Source organism: Pelmatolapia mariae, linkage group LG16_19 (genome assembly GCF_036321145.2).
Source record: "Pelmatolapia mariae isolate MD_Pm_ZW linkage group LG16_19, Pm_UMD_F_2, whole genome shotgun sequence".
Lineage (NCBI taxonomy): Eukaryota > Metazoa > Chordata > Actinopteri > Cichliformes > Cichlidae > Pelmatolapia > Pelmatolapia mariae.
Window position 1 is genome coordinate 52636764 of NC_086241.1, and position 21248 is coordinate 52658011.

General features: G+C 39.8%; 2 protein-coding genes across 2 annotated transcripts; one reads left to right on the forward strand and one right to left on the reverse strand.

Annotated features, from left to right (window-relative positions):
- Positions 1-535: 535 nt before the first annotated feature.
- On the forward strand, positions 536-6417 carry LOC134645561 (peptidase M20 domain-containing protein 2-like). Its single transcript, XM_063499044.1, has 7 exons — positions 536-1070; positions 1443-1591; positions 1719-1861; positions 2854-3008; positions 3322-3448; positions 3618-3725; positions 3852-6417. Exons 1-7 carry the CDS (start codon positions 657-659, stop codon positions 3986-3988), a joined length of 1233 nt encoding a protein of 410 aa, XP_063355114.1. The 5' UTR covers positions 536-656; the 3' UTR covers positions 3989-6417.
- On the reverse strand, positions 5488-21167 carry LOC134645560 (gamma-aminobutyric acid receptor subunit rho-1-like). Its single transcript, XM_063499043.1, has 10 exons — positions 20785-21167; positions 16476-16526; positions 16282-16388; positions 15258-15325; positions 14058-14281; positions 13281-13363; positions 12479-12619; positions 11843-11995; positions 9385-9581; positions 5488-7417 (listed from the first exon to the last, which is right to left on the reverse strand). Exons 1-10 carry the CDS (start codon positions 20889-20891, stop codon positions 7115-7117), a joined length of 1434 nt encoding a protein of 477 aa, XP_063355113.1. The 5' UTR covers positions 20892-21167; the 3' UTR covers positions 5488-7114.
- Between the last annotated feature and the right edge of the window lie 81 nt (positions 21168-21248).

Sequence of the window (21248 nt, forward strand, 5' to 3'; positions counted from 1 at the left end):
GGGGGGTTGTTTGTTTTTTGTTTTTTAAGAACAGAATCATGGACACCACTGGGGACAGGATTAAGTGGGGTCTGCTCTAGTCTGTTCATGCTGGGCCTGCCCACTGCAAATTTTGCACAATGACACTGTTGTAGTTTAAATTTTGTCTTAAAACTGTGTTGCAGACTGGACGGTCTGTTAAAGTATTTTAAAGGATGCAAAAGATGCTCCAAAGTCGTCAGCATCACAAACACAGCCGAGAGGTCAGGTTTTGTGAGTCGGGTGAAAGCTGCCTGTTTCAGCATGTGTCAGTCAATATAGCCATGACACTAACTAACGCTGTAATTAAGTTTAAATTGATTTTTTTTTTTAAGAAGTCTATTATGTTATTTTTCTTGCTGTAGAGTTGGGCGTTTTAACATAGGCGTTAATGGGACCAAGTGGCCATTTGAGGAACTGCAGTTTTAAGCACTTAACCTGTTTGCGTTCATTTATTTAGGACGTGAAGCCACAGCGGACGGCGCGTCCCTCTGGGTGATCCAATCTACCACCAGCCGAGAGCAAATTCATTTCAAATGTAGGCTACACGGCCTTTAATCAGCCAGCAGAGGGAAGCACACCAATGCTTCACTGGGATACATTTCCTGTGTTTTTAGGAGTCCAGCTCTAATGCCTGCATGCTGTCGGGCGATATGGAGAAACGACAGCAGATGAAGGACGACCTGCAGCGGTGCATAGACGCACACAAAGACGAGCTGCACAGTCTGAGTAGAGATATTTGGAGCAATCCTGAAGTCGCCGGTAACGAGAAACATGCGCACGACCGGCTTGTCCGCTTCTTTTCTCAGGACCAGACATGGACGGTCCAGAGTCACTACAAACTTCCGACCGCGTTCAGGGCCAGCTGGGGTCTAGTTGGTGGCGGGGTGGGGGACTCAGTGTTGAACGTGGGGTTCCTGTGCGAGTATGACGCCCTCCCGGGTATCGGCCACGCGTGTGGGCACAACCTGATAGCAGAGGTGGGCGCTGCGGCCGCTGTGGGGCTGAAGGCTGCTTTAGAAAACCAGACTGAGCTCCCAGTGCCTGTAAAGGTAACTGTCGCCGGGTTTAAAGGACTTAAACAAGTCACACCATGAAAACCGAGTGCGACATACTGTGAAGCTGAAAAAAATCCCAAGCACTCCTTTAAATCCCCAGCTCTGTTTGCTGTGACTCAACAAGTGCAACAAATGTAATATGATGTGAATAATTAGTCTTATTTTTTATTTTTTCAATAATAGAAAATAAACTTCTATCTTTAGGATATGTTATGAATAAATGTCTTAAAGTGGTCTCGGGGGGGTTACTCCAGTCTTTATCTAAAAGCATTTCTGTTTTGATGAAAACTCACATCTACTAAAAAAGAAACTAATATTCCAGTGAGCAGACCTCAAGTTAAGATATTCTTTTACTCTTTATTATAGATAACTGTTCTGGGAACTCCTGCCGAGGAAGAGTTAGGAGGAAAGATTGAGCTAATCAATGCCGGGGCCTTTGCTGATATTGATCTCGTCTTCATGGCTCATCCAGCTCAGCAGGATGCTTCATTTCACCCTTGCATCATAATCGAAGAGTGAGTTGTTCTTCACTGCTTTATTTCAAATTCTTTTACTTTGTCTTCTCTCTTAATCTCTCACAACAAACACTTAACCTTCACATTTTTTCGGGAACTCTTAACCGACCATGCTGATGTCGCACAGGATGTTAGTGAAGTACTATGGGAAGGCGTCTCATGCAGCTGCATACCCTTGGGAGGGAGTGAATGCCCTGGATGCGGCTGTCCTGGCCTATAGCAACATCTCTGTACTCAGACAGCAGCTCAAACCAGACTGGAGGATTCATGGTGAGGAAAAGCTGTGGTAGGGTCACTTAAAGCTTCAAACTTTAGTCTCGACCTTGGAGAAAACGAGCATCTCATCTTTGATCCATCCTAGGAGGAGACACAAATCCCGGAAGGAAAAAAACCCCTCCTCTTTTCAGTGCCGTCAGGTGCCTCCTCATCCTTCATTTCCTCATAGTTTATTAGCTCGTCTAGCCGATAGCTAGCTCATCATTATCTGTCTGTCCTGTCACATTCACAGGAATTGGGACGCCTCCTTCAGTAGGGGTCAGAACTTTCATACAGTGATCACCTAAAGGGTCTTCAACTAAATTTTGTTTGTTGTTTGTTTGTCTTTTTAAAGGTGTTTTTCCATTTTCATCTCATAACCTCCATGCACACTGCTTATAATTTCACCAAGTTCTCCTAGAATCATTAATATGGTTTATAATATCACATGCTGATGTGTTCACATACATTATATAGACTATATGCATATTATATAATGCATAGTACTAAGTTACATATACTTTACACCTGCAGGAGGTTCTCTGCTGTGGAAACACATGCCATGAAGCTCCCAGCATACAGTTTTTGTACTGATGTTAATGCCAGAAGAGGTTTGCACCCTGCTGTGTAGCTCTATGTGGTCTAACACTTCATGGCTCAGCTGCTGTGGTTTCTGCACGTTTCCACTTTGCAATAATACTTCTTAAATTTGATTGTGACATATCTAAGAGGGAAAAAAATTTACAGACACACTTGGTGCATCCTATTACAGCACAATGCCCAAATTCAGTGGGGTCTTTGGAACAAACCATTCTAAAAGAATTGTTGGTCTTTGACGTGTCAGTGGATTTTAATACTCATTAGTTTGTGCAGTGCAGTCCCCCAAAGACAAGGCAACTTATGACTTTCTTTCTGTATCACACTTCACAGTATCCTGTGAAGTGTGATTGATCATGAGCCGGGTGAGCTGCTGCATTATTGACGTTCTGATTTTGTCTTTGCTACAGGCATCATCAAACATGGAGGAGAGAAGCCCAACATTATCCCAGCCTACACTGAATTAGAGTTTTATTTGCGCGCCCCGTTGCTCAAAGACCTTTGTGACCTGAAGGCTAAAGCTGAAGCTTGCTTCAGGGCAGCTGCCGGAGCAACCGGTTGCCGAGTATGTTTACGTAAAAGCGTCTTCAGTTTGCTTTCCTGTATGTTGGAGACATGTAGAAGCAGTCTATGTTGATACAGCAGTGCTAGAGAGTACTGCTGTTATATAACAATCCCCTTTTTTACCACATCTCCATAATTACTGTCCAAGTGCAGAACTTGTGTTACATAATTCATGATTATCTTCAGGCTCCTTTTCTCCTTCGTCTGCATGTGCTTCAGGCAGGTTACATTACTATGCATGCATGGCCTTATGTGCTGCTAAACATGACAGACCAAATGTGCTATGGTCTTACATTTACTTGCATTTCCATTAGGTGGAGATCACCTTCCCAACCCCTACCTACTATAACATTCTACCTAATGCCACACTGGCAAGCCTGTATGAAAGCAATGGAAAAGCTTTGGGAATTCACTTTCCAGAGCAGCCAGCCAGCTTCTGCGGTAAGCATAAATGACAATATTATAAATCACTTCTGTCCCTGCTCTGTGCAAAAGAACTGTATACAACAAAATGTCTAACAGCAGAACTGTGATCTAGTGTTTTTTCAGCGTTGTTGTTCATTGAATCGATACTGAGCCACTATCACAGTGAATTATAATCACCTGGCAGGTTCTACAGATTTTGGCAACGTGTCATTCATAGTCCCTGGTATTCATCCGTTTTTCTACATCTGCACTGATGCATTAAATCATACAGAGGAATACACCGAAGCAGCAGGTATTTTGGCACGTGGCTTTTGTGAACTGATGTTTTATAATTAAACCGAATCAGACTGTGATAAGGGAAATTTAGCCATCATCTCTTTCATGTTTACTCTGTGCTTTATATTTCTTACTCTGCCAGGAGCTGAAAAGGCCCAGTTGTACACCCTGAGGACAGCCAAGGCCCTGTCTATGACAGCTGTGGATGTAGTGTGCTGTCCTGATCTGCTTAAGAAAGTGAGAGACGACTTTAGACTGGCCAAACTGAAACAGAAGTGACTGGAAGGCAGTGATAGACCTCCCTCATAACACTGAAATTAGAAATACATATAGGAGAAATTATAAGGTTTAAATAACAACAAGTAGGTGCTTTGTATTTTTAGCTAAAGATCCTTGAGCGTAAGAGAAAACCCCCCCAACAATCAGATGGTCCCCTATGTTCAGGCACTTGGTGACAGTGAGAAGGAGAAACTCCCTTTAAAAACGGGAAGAAACGTCCAGAAGACTCGATATCAGGGAGGAGCAGAATCAAAACTGGGAGAAAGAAAAGAGACCAAACTGAAAGCAAAGGATAGAAAGAAAAAAGAAATGTAATCACATGCTGTAGTGCATCATTGGAACTCCTCCAGCAGCCTGAGCCTATTGCAGCTTAACTACAGGATGATTCAGGGTCACCTGATTCAGCCTTAAATATAAGCCTTATCAAAAAGAAGGTTTTAAGCCTAATCTCAAAAGTAGAGAGGGTGTCTGTCTCCCAAATTCAAACTGGGAGCCGGTTCCACAGAAGAGAGGCCTGAAAGCTGAAGACTCTGCCTCCCATTCTACATTTAAAACTCTATGAACCACAAGTCTCTGGTAGGACAATATGGTACTATGACTTCTTTAAGATATGAAGGACTTTGCATGTGAGGAGTAGGATTTTAAATTCAATCTTGAGTTTAACGGGGAACAAATGAAGGCATCTAATATCTTTCTAGTCTGTGGTAATGGACAACATGAATTTACTGATGATGAGTTTGGCATACACTCACAGTTTTACACCACGAACCTCTAAATAAAACAAGCCTAAATGTATTACTCCATCCACGGATAGCCCTATTGTACTTGATTGCATGATCATACTACCTCTCTTAGTCATTGAGATTTCTAGGCGTACTTTCATCAGCTACACAGCTTGATAAAAAATCTTGGCTCTTAAGAGTGGGCCCAGATGTGGTGGAAAATCAGGTTATGGACATCTTTTTGATGCTTTATCCTTTTCTGCCAGCTTTGATGCGGTGATGCCTTTGTTCGCATTTTTTTCACTAGAAGATGGCGCACAAAGTTTAAATTGACACCTTCGGGATGTTGCTTAGATCAAAAAAACCCAACAAAAACATGCTTCAGCATATCCCACTCTCTCACTTTTCTGTGAGGAAAGCCTTAATGTAATTGTATATGTATATATCCTTTTACACACATGTGAGTGGTTAATGGCATTACATAATACGCAGTGTATATGATTTGTTTTAAATGCTCATCAGCACTCAGACATGTGCCAGAGCGAGAAGAAAGACCTTGGAGCTGTGAGCAACCCAGTGACTAATAACAGTAAAGGCTTATCCTCCAGGACTGTTTAAATATACTGTATAAGTGAGCAGAAAAATGTGATTAAAATAAAGGGATCAACTGTGTTCAAATGATCCAAAGTGTTGTGTTTTAGGTTTTAAGCATCTCTCTGTTTCTACGATGTTCAGCACTCAAGCTCCGATTTTCAGAAACCAAAACATTTATTAAACATCTTCCCATACATGACAGTTTTAAATACCTGTAATATTTTTTTAAAATATCTTTTGCCTAACAAAGTATAAAGTTGTTTTTAAGCTGAAAAAGACGTTAAAACTAGCAACTAACAGGTCACAGCGAACCTCAAAGCCTCACAACACCAAACAGAGGAGATGAGCTTCAGTTGTATTTAAAAATAAAAAGAAGAAACATTAAAAAATAAAAAGAGTTAATATCATAGTCAGTGCATGGGACTTCTAAACATACATTTTTACATTTGTTGTTTTAATAGACTGCATTACTTTGCGTTTTTTACTCAACGTTGTCAAGTCACACAAACGGAGCGCAGTAGCTTGACATCAAAATAACTGCATTGATACAAATTTCACAAGAAAATTTAAGCTAAACTGAATCATATTAACATGCTGCAAAGGAAACGTGGAACTTCAAGAATAAGCTCTGAATTAGCCTTTTTTTTTAAATAAAAACATTTACTTTCATTCAGATGTTTATTTGCTTTCGTGCAGAGTTGGGAGAGTGGGTTGATATCACTTTCATGTCTGCAGTAAATATGAAGCTCTAGCCAGGAGACGGCTGAGCTGAGCACACAAGACTGGGGAAAAGGGGGAAGCAGCTGGGCGAAATTTGCCAACTACCACCTCAAAGGCTGACTAATTAACAAGATGTAATCTGTTTTTTTAATCTTTATAAAAATTGACATTCTGTTGGGAATTTAATTGCCAGACTCTTTCTTGCCTCTGAGCGTTAGCTAGGCAGTCATACTGGTAGAAAAATAGTAGGACTTCTGAGCATTAGCTAAGAATTTATACTGGTAGAGAAATAGTAGCACTAATCCCCCTATAAAACCAGGCTTTTATGGTTGTTTCTGTATGGATTCAGTCAAAATATATAACTTGCTGTAGTTATTATAGAAATGCTGGTAGCTTATAGCACTGGACAGAAACAAGTACCTTGGCTTTTTCACCTGGTTAGGGTTTTTATGCTAAGCTAACTGGCTATTACTGGATTTAGACATATATTTAATTACAAGTATGAGAGTGATATCAGCTTTCTCACCGCTAGATAACAAACAAACATATTTCTCAACATGTTAAATTATACCTTTAAATATTTTTAGTCTCTTATTGATTGTCAGGTGTAGCTCATAAGAAGAGGAAAAAGGATCCGTCTATTTGCTGGCAATGCTAGCCAATGTCAGTATGTTTTCAGTTCACACTTTCGGTGTTGAAAATGTGCTTGGAGTCACTGCATCTAGAACTGAAAAGAAGTAGTTAGCCTGAAGAGTGAAACAAGTCCATGTACGTGCATCTCTGCGTCCTCAGGCGACAACAGCATCCAGATATCTTTCTGTCACCAGAACTATAGGTACAGCAGAAACCAGAGAACTGATGAAGTGACAATATCGATGACTGTCCTGTTTGTTGGTCGCTCATATTTTTTTTTTAATCATCGGTGTTAAGTGGCTGGGTCAAGAAGGCAATGGTCACCAATCTGTTAGTGGTCCCCATGCATCTCATGCGCAGTTTCTCTGTCCCAAACACTTCAAGTGCAGCATCATCTTTCCTGAGCTGAGCTCCTGCTGTCCCAGCATGCACAAAACAGCATTTCATGCATCACAGGTTACAAGTAGATGGACCAGTAGATGATGTTAAAAAGGATGTAGGCTCCAGGAAAGACGACCCTTGAGTACTTGTCTATGGCATGGGTGTCTATCCAGATGTTCACGTAGCCTCTAGATGCCTTCACCTGGCCTGTGATCTGTGGGTCGTTCAGTGCCACTTGGGCCAAAATTCGTTCCTGGCGGCCCCCGTTTTCTGGCAACCCATAATTTCCTGTGATGTTGACATCTGTGGACCCATATCCAGTGATCTGGGGGTCGATCATCATTTCATCAGGGTTCCCAATGCCGCATGTACATGGAAGCTAGCGAAAAACACACGAAGAGTTATGAATTACAGTAGACGTTCTATCATTATAAATAAGTGAATTCCTATATGTATGATTGTCTGCACACTCATGGCCTTTAAATAACTTTGGTAGGAAACATTTATGGAAGGATGTTTGTGTTGGAAATCTTCCTCGGGGTACGTGGGCAATTTGGCTCCATATGCCGCAGCAGTTGGCAGATGAAGAATACCAATATAGTTAAAGAGCTGTAGTCCCAGAAATAATTTGCCATAGCCTTGAGAGCAGCTTAAAGTAAGCCAGTTAAGAAAATATATCTGTTTATTGGAAATGCATATAAATTATTAAATCATGTTTTCATCAGTTTATAATTATTTTAATATGGAAAATATTTCAGTGTAAAATTCAGGTCAGCCTTATGAGCGTCGACTTAGATAAAACTATTAATATGTCTCGTAAATGTTTCCATTCTTGGTTTTATTAACTGTCTTATTTGCAATAACCATGTACCAATAACAAGATTTAAATTAAGAAAAGTAGAACATTTTCACAGATTGGTAGTACAATTAAAATTGAGATATATTAGGTATATAAACATATACACAAAGTGCATCTCTTGAAGGTTGTTACTTGTGCGGCTCTGTAACATTTCCAGCTGCTACTTTTGACACTAACCACTAGTCTGCAGTGCACGTTCAATGTCCATCAGTGTGTCAAAACAGAAACCCTTAATTTTGAATTTCAATTAGCATTTTGGGGAAGAGGAGGAAGTCTCAAGGAGCACTTTCTCCAGCAATGTCAATTGAGAAGTTGAGCACACTTATCTTTGGGCTTGAACATTATAGACTCTTCCTCTGAAAACAGCTGCTTGGTCTCTCAGACACAGCTCTCATCGATATGATCCTCTAAGTGAAAGTCTGTTCATTCTGACACTAATGTTGTTCACATTTCGTGCCAGTTTAAGGTTCGTGGTGAAATTTCAAACTTGTGTCTGTATAATTTGTCAGAACAGACTTTTGCGAGTGATCTATAAACAACTATGCTGGAAACAGCTTTGCTCTTTAAGGTATGATTGGTCAAATTTAAATTATTTTTTTGTATGAGCAGAGCATTTTGATCACTTCTTGTAAGCAATGACATATTAGATTCCCTTATTTATGGTCATGATGATAATGTTTTGAAATGCTCAGTTAATAAAGTAATTCCAGTACAATGTGAGGTAATATACAAACCTGAGATTTACGACATGGCCAAGAGCTTCAAATGAAAATTTTAGAACTACAAAGGGAAAAAATGTACTGTACCAAAAATATGACGTACTGTGGAAATTCGGAAATTAGAATGAATGTCAAACAGGTAAGCAGTTACAGTGCCTAACCTGTCATAAAACAAGAAAACACATATTCCAGAATTCTGTAAAAAACTTGTTTAAAACTAAAAATTGTATTATTATTTATCAGGTAAGTAACAAATGTTTTATTCCCAAATGTGAGCCAGCACACAAGACTTTAATCAAGTATAATATTTTTTTTAAAACTAATAGTTCTGTTCAGGAAATGCAAGCAAAATAAGTAATTTGAGATTCTAATTAAAAAATAATAGTGTGCTTTATTACTCTACACTTGAAAATGAATGGATAACAACAATAATTATATTTTAATATTAACCACTAAATACATAAAAAATAAACCTTACATCGGGCAGTGGACAAACAAATTTGTTAAGTACTTATCCACTGCCGCTACAGCTTATCCAAAAAAAGAAAAGAAAAATCAGATATTTGCATCCTTACGCTACTTCTAAAACTAAAAAAATGTGTCAGAATAAAACATGCTGCTGCATAAGTCATTACACAGATGTGGTGAAGATAAAGTATCTGTGTAAAATTTGTCAGTGTGAGCCATTAAAAAAAAATCAAAAGTTAAGTCTGTTCTTAACCAGAGGCAAAGTCAGAGGAGGAAAAAAAACATGAAAGGAACACTTACTCTCTCCCTCAGCTTCCTCTCTTTCCTCTCCTGTACGGTGGAGAGGTAGTTCACCGCTGCGTACTCTATCACCGATAGGAAGACAAAGACAAAACTGACCCAGAGGTAAATGTCCACAGCTTTGATGTAGGAGACCCGAGGCATCGAAGCATTGACCCCGGTGATGATGGTGGACATGGTCAGCACGGTGGTGATGCCTGAAGGGAATCGAACAAAGTTTAGTCACAGTTGTGTTGCTATTTAGTCTCCCACAGACTAAATAGCTCAGAAATGGCTACATTTGGGGTGTAATAAATCTGAATCTTTATGTTCACTATAGACTTCTTTTTTTTTTTTTTTCAAATTTGGTGAGATAGTCCACTAATAGCTTCCACTTTCACAGCAAGGCCAACATTAAAAAACAAATCAAACCGACCCATTTAAATTCAACCTAGAACTTACCTACTCACTGTTAAAGCTGATAGGAAACTGGGGGTCTGGACCCCCTGAAAGGATTTGAGATGATTAGTGAGGAGGATAAGAAAACAATGCACTAAATGTCTTCCATAAAATTTTTCCACTAGTAGAATTTGTCCCAGCTCAGATAATTATTACATAATACTGTGAAACGTACGATGATTCATGCTTTTCCTAGGCTGAATTCTAATAACCCGGCTCATGTCAGTCTTTTCTGCTAGCACCACTTGGCTTAAATTGGGGGTTTTGAATCAAACGACTGTCGGATGGATTGCCAAGTCAGCGCTAAACTCCCTGTATAACTTCACTATCAGCTAAAGATTCAGAGTCTTTAGTTTCTTAATAAATTCTTCTTGTGTTAGTAGCTGGTTAGCTAGCCTTACCATGCTAACACGCATAGTGAAAATGATATGCAGCGTTTAGCCTAGTGTTTTCTAGCATAGCTGATAACTCTTTGCTTCGAGAATGAAATGGAAATTTTACTTATGTGGTACATTTGCCACTCTCACTGTGCTTTACATAAAAAGAAGTACCCACGTACAGTTTAGAACCTAACATGCAGATGTAGATGATGGAGCGAGATAGAGGCAGATGACCTGCTGTGACAAGCCCTAATGGGAACAGCTGAAAGAAGAGTAATGAGCCTAACATGCATGTCTTTGGATTGTGGGAAGAAACTGGAAAGCACCAGTAGAAAACCCACTAGGAGACGGGGAGCATGGGGAACATGTGAGCTTCACAATCCCCAGCCAACCAAGAGGTTCAAACAAAGAAGCTTCTTCTATTATTTAACAGTGCCAACCACAGCATATACAGTACTATGCAAAAGTTTGGCTCATTGATTATTTTGCTAGGAAAATGAGAAATAGATATAGTAATTTATTGAAATATGCAAACATACATGGAAAAATGGCTGTAGACACTTGTTCTACCTCTTTCCTGATCTCTGTACACTGACAAAGATTTGATCCAGAAAATTTAAATTTAGATTCATCACTACATAAGACCTGTTGTCCACTTTTAATCCACTTTTAATCCACTTTAGTCCGTTGTGTAATTTGCCATACCTCAGCATTTTCTCATTGTTTACCTTCCTTAAGAATTTTTGACAGCGACTCTTCCACTGAGATTATTTCTCATTAAGCTTTAGCAATAGTTCACGTGTCACATCTTTGCAGGATATTTCTCCTGTATTTCCATATTTCTTTCCCATATTTATTTTCTGTTGACTTTCAGATACTGTTCATCTGCTGTAGATAGCTTTTTAGGCCTTTCACGTCTTCTTTTCTCTCCTCACATTTTTTAAGGTCACACTGCACATAATGCCAAGGTCAGCCAAGTTTCCACCAGTTAGCTCCTTGGGAAAGACTTGGTTGGTTCAAAAGATACTATTCAACGCATGTCAAGCTGTCTTATCTTATGGAGATTTTTCAAAGACTCAGTTAAATAAATGGGAACAAATGATGTGTTTTTGCTGCTAGTAACAACGTGCCTGAAGATATAAAACTGGTCATTGTAAAGCGTCTCAACAAACAACAAAACATTCCTCTGAAAATGTTCAAGCACAAGGAATTTAAAAAAATGTCCTAAGTCCTCAAGACCAAAAGAGTTATGAGAAAGTCCTTTGAAGCAAAAAATAAAGAAAGGAAGGGCGGCTCAAGTCTTTTGCACAGCACTATAAACATGAAAAAACCCCAACCCCACATATTGATTTACTTCATCATTCATTTTTGCGCTTTATCTGGTGGTAATATGGCAAGAAATGAAGGTCATTTCATTGGATTTCTGGAATTATCTAATTTACTGTATTAATATATAATCTAGTGTGTTCATTTGTATTTTGCAGCTGCTTTGCAGTTTATTAGGTGTTGTTCATTGTTCTTTATTTTATATCAGTTTAAATAATCAGTTTTATAAATGTGGGATAGATCTGAGTATTTTTCATGTCTAATTAAAATAAAAGTAAGGTAAAATAATAGTTTCATTAAGTAGCGCGGCGTACCTAGTGGTACCCTGGCGGGGACAGCCCTTCGGTCAATCCAGAACGACACCCAGGAGAGCATAACCATGAGAGTAGCAGGGAAGTAAGTCTGCAGCAGGAAGAAGAATATGTGGCGCCGCAGGGTGAAGTGGATGTACAAACGATTGTACCAGCCTAGGAAGAAGAAATATCACCATTATTCACACATTGTCATACGCTGGCTGGCATATATACCATATCAGCACTTTAAGCAGAGGTTCTCAGCTATTCTGGCAAAGAATGATAGGACACCAAATCCCTTTTATGCTTCAGGTTGCTCTGGAAAGTGACGTATGATAATCAAAAGGCTGCCAGGCTCTCAGTGTGGCTTTCTAGCAGCATACAAGTGGTTGGCAGGAGACTGATTCATTTTGTTTCGCAGTAAGGATTAAATATTAGTGTAGTGGTTTTGGTGTATAATTCAACGGACACCGTTTTCTTGTAAGGAAGATTTGATCCTTTAGCTGAAAAAGGCTTACAAAGGGAAATTAGAATTATTGAAGTTTTAATTCAATTGTGATTTAGTTTTGCATGCATTACGCGCGCGTTTGTCGCATTTACATAATCGGTTTGATTTCGGTGTCTGACTTAGAAGTAGGCGGGTTGTGGATTACGTACCTGTGCTGCTGTAGAAAGCCAGCTTGGTGGTGGTGTGAAATTTCTGGATGAGGAACTGGGACAGAGATATTCTGTCGTCTGTGTTCAGGGATTCGTTTCCTTTCTTCCAGTAAAGCATCAGGTCGTCATCTGTGTACGCATCTGTAGAGGAAATGTGAACAAACCAAATCAGGACAGATGACGTAGGGCCGAATAAAAAAAACAAAAGAAACACGACAAAGGTGCCGAATCGAAAGCCCCAGTAGCTTCTCGGAGATGGTGAGAGTTTCAATTACAACAGTAGGACTTTCCCAGACTTAGCAATGGTGAAGTTATGGGAACGCTCAAAGACTTTCAAGGCTGAGATTTCATGAAATACAGTGAGATTTAAAGCGTTATGATTTGAGACGGGATATGAAAGTGGAGAGAGCCAATGTTACAGACGGGTTGGAGGAGGGTTTTCCATGAAAATGGAGGTTTTATTTAATGTAATTAATTTGATTACATCTGCTACATCTTGCAATTTATAGTGCAATTTATTTAGGTTTTTAGGGGTGCAAAAAACCCCTAAAACATCTCAATGAATATGCAGAAAAAACTCATGTATAAAATATGACACACTAAGCATTAAGGGGTTAAATCTTAAAATCAATATAAGAAAATACAAGAAGAAGACTTTAACCAGAAGCTAATCAAGCTGCTGCCCTATTATGAAACTATTAATATGGACCAAGAATTAGAAAATGAAGAGAAAAGATTCACAGAGAAAATAAAAGGTGTGTCTGACAAACATGTTTGGCCAGATTCTGTTCAATTCACTCACAGCTCTCAATCTCCAGTGAGCAGGTTTGGGTGTCCAGGGGAAAGCGGCTGAGATCCATGTTGCACATAGCAGTGACTGTGACTCTGCAGGGAAAACAGGTAGGACACATCAGAGGAGCAGGAATGTCAGCTTCAAAAATCTCCTTATGCAGGTTTCCAAAGTTCAAACTCAGGCTGGTTCTTTTGTGCATCATAATGAGACTCTGACTTGACGTGTCCCTTTTATATAGCCGTTTTTGAAAGAGCATTATTAAAGATGTTTTTTTTCCAGGTCCCTTCTTATACAGTCTCCCACTGGAGTGTTGTTTGAGTTCTATCCACTCTCACACTTGTTTTCTCCAATTTTAATCAAGTGTCCTTATGCCACAGGGTCACTGGAACACAAGCGGGTTTAGAAATGACTTTCCTGATTGAATAGAGGTTAAAAAAATGATTTGACTTCTCCTCTCCACTCTGCCACGCTGATTAGAATAATCAAATGCTGTTCCACGAAATGCTGATGGACCTGCTGTGATGTTCCACACAGGAAATCAAAGGTGACCTTTTAGAGATTTTTGTATGACCTTCTTATATCTGGTTGTGTTTTAAGGTTGTTTTGTTTCTGTCTTTTTGGAATGAAACCTTTTTTTATTGTGGTGGTTTTCATTATTTTCATTAATCCTTCCTTTCACTGTGCCTATTAAATATAAAGTGCTTGCGAAAAGCACTTTCAGGGTTAAAAGGCTCTCAGAGCGAGCGAGTCTTTCTTTGTCTTGTTAAGACACGCCGTGCGGTTTACCTGAGACTGTAGAGCACATTGCCGTCAGGATAAACCCTCAGCATGACGTTGTCGGTGGTGGTGTCGTGGATGAAAGAGCGCTTAGAGTGAACAAAGAACATGTCAGGAACCCAAATTTTCTTCACCAGGCGACTGTCGAAGGTCATGCTCTGGTTGTTGGTGCTTGGAAAGGAAAGCCGCTCATCCTTCCAGTAATGACGCAGGTACAGCGTCATGGTAAAGTCCTGCAAGGGAAAAAGAAACGAGAGTGTTATAAAGTATTCGGATCTTCACTTTATTATAAACTATATGTCGTGCTTTGCAAAGAAAAGTCTAGCATTCGCAATCAATCTTGTGTCCCCTGTGAAAAAGTAAGTTATGATGCTGTTTGACTGATAATAATGACGATCAGTGTGTTGGTCACTACTTTATGGACAGTTTACGTGGTTTAGTCCAATGTTTCCCAACATAAAGGTCACAAAATAAATCCGTGGACTCTTGAGTTAAAATAAAAAAAGTGAGTATTCATTTAATTTGTGCCTACTTTTATCATCTCACCTACCTTCATCAAACTCGGTAAAACTTCCTTAAACTGAGTTAAGAAATGGCAAGTTCTAATACTGCAGTAATTAAGGTGTAATTAAGGCATATGTTCATATGTTTGAGTAGAAAACAATTCTAAAGAAGAAGAGAGAATTGTAGAGGGTCTAGATATGAGAATGGCACAATGTAATGGTATGCTTTTAATGTTATTCTAAAGGAACAGCAATATTCATACTGATGAGGTTGATGAGGTGTTGCTAGTGTTCCTCATCGCCATCTATGACAAAAGAGAAGTGCTAAAGCTGCTCAAACACTGGCTCAGTGGTTGTGATGAGAGTTTTTGAGAATGTCATTAATGCTCACTTCACTCAGGAAATACACAGCCGTGGCATAGACTGCTATTCTTTTTTAAACTCCTGACGAGACTAGCGTGTGAAAAATAGGACGTGTTAACAAGATTAAAAGTTTTAAATAACACCACTGCAATATTTCTCTTTGAAATTACGCTGCCAAGAAACAGAAAGCAGAAAAAAATGAATAAAAATCAGTCTGCTCTTATGGAAGACAAACAGTAGTTGTTTTCCTCTGCAAAGACAGGGGCCAAAGTGCACCTACCTTAAAACTGCACTCGGTATAACAGCTGAGTAAATGTACTGCATTGTGCAGCATCACGCTTACCATGTCCACCTCTGAGATGGTATCCAGACTTTCAACCTGAACATCTACACCAACAGGAATTGGGGGACCTGAAGGAAAATGGCATCATATAAGAAATGCATTAGTGCTGACATTATTTTTCAGCAAGCAAAAAGTAAAGATTACTTACTACGAGCAAGAAATCCTAAAGAAAAATGAATGCACTAATTGAAATATGCAAGGACATGGTTTGTTTTTTCTGCCTGCTTATGGATGTGACAGCAGGTAGAGCAGTTAACATGCCCAGCACCATTTTTTTTTTTATTGCAGAAACGCAGCTTCTAACAGGAACCGTGGATCTCACACACACAGAGCAGCCGCTCATGACATGATGGTTACAGTTTGGCTCCGATTTCTTCTTTTGACCTATTTCAGCCTTTGTACTCACCAGTGCACAGATACAATCAGGTCATAATAACGGCTCAAAGCGGATCCGGCGGTGAGTAAAATACAGCGCGAGCTTTCCCTTCTAGATGTACCTGCTGGTTAAACTCGGACACCGCCAAAAAGGATTCAGCGAGGGGTCATCTGGTGTTGTTTTCAGCAGCAGCAGATTGTTGTGTGATTAAAAGCGGTCTGACAAAAAACAGCACATGGCTTCCTTTTTCTTCTTTTTTTAATTTGTTTACTTTTTTGGTTAAATAGGGCACTCTCATATTATCTCGACAGACAGATGCATAAAGAGAGCTAAAAAAGACATAAAAACATTTCTACTTAGTGTATTTTCTGAAACAAAAGCCTGTGTGCCTTTATTTCAACATAATCCTAAAGAAAGCTGACATCAAATCCCTCTAACATGCAGCGAAGCAAAAGGAAATGTGTTAACACTCTGGTGATGTGAAGCACTGAACTGCAAAAGGAAACTCTCGCACAACTTGAAAGGAGGTTGTCAGTCAAGAGCTTAACGCTCACAAGGCAGCAGCACAGATCTTATTCAGCTGCACTTGATTCACAAGGATGTTAATGTTATCTCTTTTTCTTTCCTAATTAATTAAGAGCTTCTGACCTCCAAACGCTGGCCTCATGGTGAAATCGTGATCGTCTATTCTCAGGAGCTGCTCAGATTTTGTCATCAGAGATTTTGTCATGTCTGGGCTTCGCTTGTAAATTGGGCTGGAAAAAACAATAGATACACGATAAACATGTGGTTACACAGATTTGAATGCTGAATATAACCCAGAAAAGACTTGTACAACTTACCTTCCAGTTTTGTGACCTCCTCCGCCATCCATCCTGGTGTCTCTTCGCAACCTGTTCCATTAAAATAGATATGCAAATGAGACCAGCTTACAACGCAGCAGAGTTTTAATCAAAGATATTGTGATGCTTTTTTTTGTTGTACCTTAGAAATTCAACCTTTTCCATCTTTTTTTGTGGTTGTAAATTCACATATTTATTTAAATACACTGCTTCGTGGCATTTCTGTAGGTTACTTTCGAATACTATTTTTTATTCAGTGTCTGGGATGATCAAAGGCCAAATACAGCAGAAACTGTGTTTGAATATTGAATACCAAGAGGCAGACGAGCAGAAAAGCACCCTGGGTATATTTTTCCAGATTTGCTTTTTAATCGTGTGGAGATTTCTTTAAGGTTTGTCTGTTGTAAATAACAGCTTTTGAATATGGGTGAGAAAGAAAAGCAAAACATTTTGCCTTGGTGTCTGTAAAAATTAATTTAAGCATTCTTTGCCTCACTTCTTTCTTTTTTTTTAAAGATTAAAAAAAAAAAATAACGAGCCAATAATGAAAACCATCTGTCGCCGCTATCCATGTCCCTGCACCCCACCCCCAGCCTAAATCTATGCTGCTTTCACGTGTTGTTTTGAACCTTCTCCATTTCTAAGGAGATGTAGTACATCCGGTTACGTCATGCACATTTCATCCACAAATCACATGAGGGCAAAAGAGCATTTGCCCATCACATCCAATTTAGAGCAAGCCAGCTCTTTTCTGGTGTCACTTTTAAAGAGGGCTGCCTCTGTATAGATGTCTTTCAGGCAGCACATTCAGTCCGCACAAACACACACACACAGAGCGAGAGAATGATGAACTCCAAAAAAGCATAAAATGGATTAATAGAGTAGAGCATGCTGTGACAGACAGAGCCAAATCCCTGTGACAACTACAGACGTGCATTAAGGAAATACCACAGAGGAAGAGAGAGAGATGGAGGAGAAGCACAAAACAGAGAGAGAGAGCACAAGAGCAAAATGAAACAGTGAGAAGAGGGTTTCCATCGCTGCTGGCTCCAGTGCTTTCATGGGCAACGGTTGCTGGGCCCTCCTCGTGTGCTTCTATCCAGCAGCTGGTTCCTAATCCTCTTGGCAGAACTGCCTCTCCAATCCTTTCTCTGCCTGCCTACGCCACACAGCCTGTCTGCACACTGCTCTGCTCTATGGCCCCACATTGTTTGCTTTTTTTAATGTTTTTCTTTTTATGTTCTCTGCCGCCGCGGGCTCGCGTACGCACATTACTGCAGGGTTTGCATCAGGGTTAATGGGCCACATTTGCGTGGCGGTCGTTCTGGACACATTTATGTATGCCGGTCCACGAGGGCAGAAAGCAGAACGAAACATTAAAGTAAAGAAGAGGGCGTTCAAAGTTTAAAGAACGATTTGTTCATTTACATTTGAAAAAAGCTTCACAACAACTACTGAACATTTGCTGCTAACGTCTCCGAAATGAACCGCTTTACTCTTGGCTAATAGGCTAGTTTGCTAATAGTTATGCACATATAAGCTGAATTTCTAGGATATTAAATTTTTTTTTAAAAAAGCCCAAGCAGTCAGCTTTAACCAAGCATGTAGCTACTAAATTTTGTCTTTGTGGTAAGGAGTGATTCTTTTTTCTCATTAAAGCACTTTTTTTCTTTCCAAGGAATCATCAGAGCGACCATTAAAATTGATCCTTTAAACCTCATGAAGGTTTTTCCTCAGATCTTTTCTTATGTTGGGACTCTGCTGTCCTACACAAATCCTCCCCCCTCTCCCCACCCCGCAGCTCATCCTCCTCAAGGCGGCGAGTGAAGAAAGTAAAACAGTTAACACTCCCCCACAGCCCACGCCAGCAGCGCACAGACGCTTCTGCGATTTCACACTCAAGAGAAGAGGAGTGGAGTGATGAGAAACACAGGGAGAAAGGGTTTGATTTCTAAATACGCATATGTGATCCCCCCCCCATGCTAGAAGAGAAGTGGGAGATTTACATTTGATTTGTATTCACAGGCTGTGCATGTCAGAGCAGAGAGAGGACTGATGCGAGAGGACTTTTAACAAGTTCGGGAAGAAAACAACAAACAGCGAAACACAGATGTGATAAAGAAGACGACACTGGCATTTAAAGATTATGCAGCGGCTTTGAGCCAGTTGTGCTTCCTGTCTTTTTCAGATTTTCCACAGACGATTACGATTGTGCTCCTCTTGTGCTTAATGATCTTCTTAATCATCTCGGGGCTCAGAGGATCACTTTAAATGACTGGAATTTCATTGTGGCTTGTTTACATCTAAAGAGGCAGCAGACACTGCCTCCAATAGCATCACACACGCTCGCTTACTATCCTTTAAACCTTAGGACTACTAGGTGTATCAAAGACCAGCAGATACATCACGTCAAGCTTGTTTATTTCACTCAGTTTTAATGGAGAGCTGATTGCTGTTTGGCATCAGCTCTGATCTATAAATATCACCAGTTATAGCATGAAAAATTGATACTGTATCTAAAGGCTGGGGGATTATGGTTTGACAGGCTTTGTTGAAAATATTAAGTGGATGCAAATCATTCAACGCTGATAGCGTACAGTTTTGCACTTTGCCGCTTGGTTAAATCTTATCTTTACCAGAGATTAAAGCAAATACAGTTTCTCAGCTGGGGCAGCTCTAGGCTAAAGTTGAATTATGTGCACATATTCTACAAGAAAAGCATTTATTTATAAAGGCTACACTGGAAAACAGGCCAATCTGCACTGGTTATTTATGGGGAAAAGTGCATTTATTTGCATTAGAAACAGCAAAAACGTCAGGGGTGTGCGCTGATCAGAGTCTTGCTTTCATTGGGTTTTAACACCACCTGAAAGTGTGCAAATAATCTTGTAGTAGAGCTGATAGAATGACTTAATCAACCGATATCATAATTTCAATAATTATTAATATTCTAGCCATTATTTACAAAAGGTCTTTAACATATTCAGCTTCAAAATGTGTTACGAAATCTCACGAAATAGCAAACTGAGTATTTTTTCTGTTACTGAGTGGGCTGTTGGATGGCATATTTCACCAAAAAAGCCACTTGAAGATATAATCACACTCTGCTCATTTTAAACACTTTTGCTGGAAATTTAAACTGTTGCTTTTCAAAAACACGACGAACATATTTCAGAATTTTGATACAATCTCTTTTTTCCTTTCATTTGAAATTGAGTGAAAAAATTGTAACATTTTGCTTATTTCCTACCAACCTGATTCATTCCAGTTCAAGTGTATCTGAAGTGGAATAAACACCTGTACCTCTATATTTGCATACTGATAAAAACATGAAATATTCTCGGTGGAACTAAACCAACATGTGAATTAATCAGGTACTTCACTGACAGGTTTATAATCTGCAAGTATTGCCAGAATTAATTACTTTTTGTTCAGGTCATTCTTTCAGTTCTTCATTTCGGTCATTTCTTTAATTGTTACTTAGAGCCTTACTTTGTCTGTAAAAAAATCTTTAAAATTATATTCTTTTTTATAACACTTAGATATTCTGCTTGTTAAATACCTGACATCGCATTGGAAACTACATTCAAAGATTAAAAGATCAACCTCCTTTGGCTCAATTTTGATTTTAGTGTTTATGTTTTGTAGTGTGAAGGTCACCTTTCTTCAGCTACGCTACACAGTCAAACTGCAAAAAACAAAAAAACAATCCCTGTTGTTAAAATCACTGATGTCAGAGCCTGTTTGATCAATATTGTGCAGAAATGAAGCGACTTTATTGATTCCCACATCTAGTCCAGTCCTAAAAAAAAGGTGGTAGTGGGGTGGGGAGTGGGGGGTAAAAGTCTAATCCAATGGGTCCATTGACAAGGCAGCAATTAGCCTAAATAATCACCTGAAAATGAAATTGACTACAACTGCTGCCGGTAGGGAAAAACGGTCATTAACTGATCTGCAGCATTTGCGGGGCAAGAGAACACAGCATTCACCAACAATACATAAATAGATGTGGGGATTTAGGTCTCCCACTCTATCCTCTCTCCAATCTGCTGTCTGAAAAAAAAAATCTATTTTCAAAGGGGGGAGGGAGCGGCACAGGTGACACAGGAAACAGTGGACAACACTGTGTGCACCTAAAACAAAAGAAAAATGAACTAGAATAAAATGAAGTTCTTAATGAAAAACTAAAAACTTCTGCAGATCAGTTTCTGTGCACATCTTCCAATGAATGATTCACTTGAATCCTGCTGAGGCAACGCAATCAGTTTTTTAAAAAAGCCCTATATATTCAACACCTTGTTGCTGTTACCTGCTTTGTTTGTAGGTTTCCAGCTTGTGACCTCTTGACTGAACCATCTTCCCAGCTGCGCCCGCCAGCCAAACACAGAAGAGCACAAACGCCGCATCCACCTGCATGGTTCACATTCCCCAGAGGACGGACCTCTCCTGTCAATCAGAATCCACTCCCCTCCAGGGTTCGGAGCACTCTGCCTTCCTGATACATTCCCATCTCCAGCGCCTGAGCCGATAAGAAGGAGAAAAACAGCAAGAGAAGCAGCGGCGGCGACAGCAGCACACTGGGCTATTCTACGGCCTGAGTGGAAAACATCCTACGGTGCTTAATCTGCACAGTGGGAAAAGCAATTTTGACTAAACCCATAAATCCTTGAGCGTCAGATGGTACAGATTTGATCCCTCCAGCGGCGGATGTGCCTGCCTCTCTGTGCTCTGCTGCTCTCAGATACCCTGCACTCTGATGTGCTCTACTCCACT